This window comes from Cebus imitator, unplaced genomic scaffold, assembly GCF_001604975.1.
Source record: "Cebus imitator isolate Cc_AM_T3 unplaced genomic scaffold, Cebus_imitator-1.0 Scaffold237, whole genome shotgun sequence".
In the NCBI taxonomy this organism is placed as follows: domain Eukaryota; kingdom Metazoa; phylum Chordata; class Mammalia; order Primates; family Cebidae; genus Cebus; species Cebus imitator.
In genome coordinates this window covers 1634471-1639802 of record NW_016107552.1, presented here as the reverse complement: position 1 = coordinate 1639802, position 5332 = coordinate 1634471, and the positions used below count along the sequence as shown (strand labels likewise).

At 50.7% G+C, this 5332-nt stretch overlaps 1 protein-coding gene across 1 annotated transcript in view; it reads left to right on the top strand.

Moving 5' to 3' along the window:
- Positions 1 to 1225: 1225 nt before the first annotated feature.
- CRYBA4 (crystallin beta A4) overlaps positions 1226 to 5332 on the top strand; it is a 7803-nt gene continuing 3696 nt past the window's right edge. Inside the window, exons 1-4 of the mRNA XM_017498038.2 lie at positions 1226 to 1288; positions 1879 to 1929; positions 2508 to 2626; positions 4724 to 4865. Coding sequence (XP_017353527.2) covers positions 1268 to 1288; positions 1879 to 1929; positions 2508 to 2626; positions 4724 to 4865 — 333 coding nt within the window. The 5' untranslated portion in view covers positions 1226 to 1267. The remainder of the gene's footprint in view (positions 1289 to 1878; positions 1930 to 2507; positions 2627 to 4723; positions 4866 to 5332) is intronic.

Sequence of the window (5332 nt, the reverse complement as noted above, 5' to 3'; positions counted from 1 at the left end):
TCACTGCAACTCCTGCCTCCCAGGTTGAAGCAATTCTCCTGCCTCATCTTCCCTAGTAGCTGGGATTAAAGGCACCTGCCACCACACACGGCTAATTTTTGTATTTTTTAGTAGAGACGGCGTTTCACCATGTTGGCCAGCCTGGTCTTGAACTCCTGACCTCAGATGATCCACCCGCCTTGGCCTCCTAAAGTGCTGGGATTACAGGCGTGAGCCACTGCACCCAGCCTAAAGTCATGCGTTTGAGAGAGCTGCGTTTCACAGCCCCGAAAGGAAACGGGTGTGGCCACTTTATAGGTGTCAGGACTCAGATACCCTCCAGGTCACCCAGGTGGTAAGAAGCAGGGCTGGATTTCATCTCGGATGATCGGGTTTCCAGTCATGCTCTTTCCTCTGCTGTCAGAGGCTCCTCTTAGGCCAATTCAGAGGGCAGCATTTAGGGACAAGAGGCACACAGCAAACTGTACAAGTCCTGGATATTTGGCAAATGTGCTACAGTCTGCAAAGCATGTTTGCAACCAACAGTTCCTTTATGCTGCCCCCAGAGCCATCTGGACTCGTCTGCGGACCCGGCAGGCCCTGGGCTCTTCTCCTGCCTCGTTTCCCTCCAGGTCTCCTGAGCTCCAGGCCAACTGGGCTACGAGCTCTTTCTTGTACACGTGCCCCAAGTTCCCACCTCTGAACTTTTTCTTCGAATGCCTCTCCTTCCTTCTCACTCTGTACAAATCTTCCCCACCCTTCAGAGTCTCGTTCCAATGCCTCCTCCAACAGGCAGCCTGTCCTGATTGCTTTCAACTGGAAGAGAAAGAGGAACCAGAGTAGGAAAGGAATAGGCATTTCCTCAATGTTTATTCAGTACCAGGCATGTTATATAACCTTGCAATGACTCTGTGATATAGTCTGTTTCTGCCCCATTTTATAGGCAGAAATTGAGGGGAAATGACTCGCTCAAGCTCACACAGCTAGGAAGGAAGCTTCTGGACTCCTCATCTAGTGCTCATTCTCCTGCTCTAGTCAGGAGCCCTGTGGGGCCAATGAAGGCAAATCTTCCACCTCTCTCCTTCTTCGTGGTTGATCCCTGGGGGTGGTGATCTGATCTGTTCCCTCCCTTCTAAAGCCAGAGCTGCTGACAGTTTGCCATTGGCTCTTCAGCCAGGGCTGGCTTTTGTTTCTGTGGCCCAGTTGCTGAGTCGGGGATTTGTCTCCCAGGGGCCCCTCTTCCCTCCCTGCCTATAAGAGCCTGACCTCGGCTGGTCTCAGATCTCACATGTTCCCTGGGCCTATCTCGGTAAGTCCCAGGTTTGGAGAAGGGGGTGGGATCAAAGTTCTGAGTGAGCATCCCCGGGAGGAGAGGAGCCCAGGTCCCTAGTCCTAGGGATGTCACTGTGTCATCCTGAATGCCATCCTCATCCCAACCAAGGATAAGCCCCGACCATCAAGACCAGCACCTGCTCCCCTCATTTAAAATCAAAATTATTCCTGTAGCCCTGTTGCCTAAATTTCCACCATTAGAGCTACCTCTGCGAGTTAGGTGCTGTCTTTGAAAGGGTTCTTTTACGCTGAGCATTTTAGCACTCACTGGGGCGATGCACCCACCCACCAGCAGCCACAGAAAATTTCCCATAACAAGAATACGAAGTTGGGCTCAGAGGCAAAGAGACCCAGCACGGGTGAGTTTTGAGATGGGACAGGATGGAAGATGGCATTAGTGACAGATGGAAAGGACAGGAGAGAGACAGGCCAAAGCCACACATTGGCCCTAGCCCAGTCACTGCTGGACTTCTTATCTGGATCCTGACCAGGTCCAAACTAGCCCTCTGCGTAAGGAGGAGAGCTGAGGGTCAGGCTGGGAGATGGTGACATTCTTCTTTTCTGTAGGAAGGGGCCACGATGACCCTGCAATGCACCAAGTCAGCGGGACACTGGAAGGTAGGAAGAGGCATGGGGAGGGGGTGTCCAGGGCATGTGGGAGGGTTCAGGTCCCCAGGAATCCTAGGAGAAGGACGTTATGAATGCCTGTTTCACAGAGGTACAATCAAGGCTCAGAATCAAGAAGGGACTTGTATGTCACATACAGGGAGATTAGATGTGAACTTGGGTCTTCTGGTTCCCAAAGTTGACCTGCTCCACTTGGGCAAAGAGTGCAGTCTTTGGGTATGACTGCTTTGACCATCTCTGTGTTTGTTTGTTTTTGTAAAGCTTTTGAATTTATCGTCAGCCTTTAAAAGCTTGGAAGAACCACGTAAAAGTCCCGAACTAGTGACTGTCTTGGGAAATTGGAAGGTCTGGCCCATATTCCCACTTGGCAACCATTGGTGGCCACCCATTTACCTGGCACCTGTGCTCTGCAGTTCTTCACAGTCCTCACCGCCCCTGCCTGCCTGGCTCCTGGAGGCATCTGAGTTTGCAATCCCCGCTTTACCTGCCAGATGCTGGAGTCAGCCCCCAACCCCTCACCCTCCATGGGACTCTGATGTGGATCTTCACCTTTTTTTTTTCTGGCACAGATGATGGTGTGGGACCAGGACGGCTTCCAGGGCCGGCGACATGAGTTCACAGCCGAGTGCCCCAGCGTGCTGGACCTTGGCTTCGAGACTGTGCGATCTTTGAAAGTGCTGAGTGGAGCGTGAGTCTAGGGGGATACTGAATTGCGGTAGAGGGTGGACAGGAAGGGACCTAGAAAGGGGTGCTGGGACTTTCAGATAGTCTAGGTCCTCTCTTCCTAGGCTCTTACTGGTGTGCCCTCCTGAAGTGCTGAGGAGTGTGCAGGACTGCCATATAAGGTTATGCAGGTTGCACACTGCCCGACAGTAGGAGGGTGTCATTTGCACAGACCCTGCCCACTGGATGAGGCAGCCCTGCAGGAGAAACTCTGTAGAATCCAGTGTTGAGTGTAAAAATATCCCTCCTAGCCATACATTGAAAGCCAACATCACTCACCATAAGTAGAAGGTAATTGTAAAAATAAAGGTAGTGTTTTAAATGCTATTAATTTTTAGCTAAATCGTCTCGCTGCTAAGCATGTGACCTGATCATTTTTTTGCAAAAAAAAACAAGAGAGAGAGAGACAGAGAGAGATTAAGGAGATGTAGAGAGGTGTTAAGGACACACTAATAACACACCAAGACTTTCTAGACCAGTACCATTCAGTGGACCTCTCTGCAATGATGGAGATGTTCTACACCTGCTGTGTCCATTTCAGAGCTACTGGCCAGATGTGAACATTGAGGATTTGAAAGGTAGCCAACATGACTAGAGAACTGAATTTTTAATTTAATCTTAATTTATTTACGTTTAAATTTAGCTACATGTGGCCAGCAGCTACTATATTAGATGGAAGGTTCTAGAAGGTTGGAACGTAGAAAGGAGATGTGGCCAGTAGCTACCATATTGGATAGAAGATTCTAGAAGGTTGGAAAGTGGATAGAAAAGAGACATGGCCAGTAGCTATGGATAGAAGGTTCTACAAGGTTGGAACGTAGGTAGAAAGGAGATGTGGCCAGTAGCTATGGATAGAAGGTTCTAGAATGTTGGAAAGTGGATAGAAAGGAGATGTGGCCAGTAGCTACCATATTGGATAGAAGGTTCTATAAGATTGGAAAGTTGCTAGAAAGGAGATGTAGCCAATGGCTACCATATTGGATAGAAGGTTCTAGTAGGTTGGAAAGTAGAAAGGAGATGTAGCCAGTGGCTACCATATTGGATAGAAGGTTCTAGAAGGTTGGAAAGTAGGAGATGTAGCCAGTGGCTACCATATTAGATAAAAGGTTTTGGAAGGTTGGAAAGTAGATAGAAAGGAGATTTGGAGTCACTTAATGCTATGCCTGTGAGTGCCACCTGAGGTCATCTTGGGTGATTTTTACTCTTTTAGCTTCTGATTTGTGCAGGTGGGGAAAGGGGATCAGATGAGAACAGAGGCTTTCTAGGGAGGGGTATGTCCAGCAGGCTTACAGACTCAGCCAGTAAGCAGACAATGAACTCGGATAGATTCAGTTTATTACTTACACAGACAGCAAAGGCAAGGTGCACATGGTGTCAGCCTCCTGTGTCCCTTGTCCTACGGGGTGACACCAAAACAAGGGGGGCCAGATGACAGGCAGCAGAAATGGTGGGATCCCCGTGGCTGAAGATCCACTTTTATGCTTCAGCGATAGCCCGCTGCAGCCACCTGTGGGGCAGCGAAAGACTTCTCTCACTTCTTTTTTTAAGTCCAGAGGGGAAAAGAGAGTCCATGTCCCAGCATTCCAAGCATAGGTCTTAAGACATTAAGAAGGGAGTCTCCCTACACCCTGGCAGGATCACAGGGAATTCCACCAAGGCTGAGGTCAGTCTGCGGTCAGCATTGCCTCCGTGGCCTCCGTGGACACGGACAAAGGTGCAAGGTACCTATGGCACACACAGCAGGTCAGGTGTAGGTCTAGAACAGGGTTCCTCAACTTCAGCACGACCGATATTTTCGGCTGGACTATCCTTTGCAGGAAAGGCTGGCCTGTGCTTTATGGGATGCCTAGCAGCATCCCTGGCCTCTGCCCTCCAGATGGCCATTGCAGCCCCTGCCCTAGTCGTGACAACAAAAAATATCTCCAGACATTGCCGAGTGTTTTCTGCGGGCACAATCACCCCTGAAGGGTTGTGATTGTGACCGATCTAGACCCATGTGCTGGTCTAGAATGCAGGGTGAGGGGGGCGCTTACCTCCTGCACACTCTATCCTCTGTCTGCAGGTGGGTGGGCTTCGAGCATGCTGGCTTCCAAGGGCAGCAGTACGTTCTGGAACAGGGCGAATACCCGAGCTGGGATGCCTGGAGCGGCAACACGGCCTACCCTTCTGAGAGGCTTACCTCCTTCAGGCCAGTGGCCTGTGCTGTGAGTTCTGCCACTGCTGCGTCCTGGGGAGGCCCAAGCCCCTCAAGTGGACACTGGGGAGTCAAATGTCCCAGAGTTGAAAGTCTCATGTCGCCTCTTCAAACAGTGTGACAAGGGCTGTTCAGTCTCTTTCCTCACCAAGCCTCAGTTTCATCTTGAAATGGGCCAATATTAGCAATGTCATTGGGAAGAAGAACGTAGAGCATCTGGCCAGAGCCTGCCTTAAACTCTCTGCTTGCCGGGCACGGTGGCTCACGCCTGTAATCCCAGCACTTTGGGAGGCCGAGGCGGGTGGATCACGAGGTCAACAGATCGAGACCGTCCTGGTCAACATGGTGAAACCCCGTCTCTACTAAAAATACAAAAAATCAGCGGGGCATGGTGGCACGTGCCTGTAATCCCAGCTACTCAGGAGGCTGAGGCAGGAGAATTGCCTGAACCCAGGAGGCGGAGGTTGCGGTGAGCCG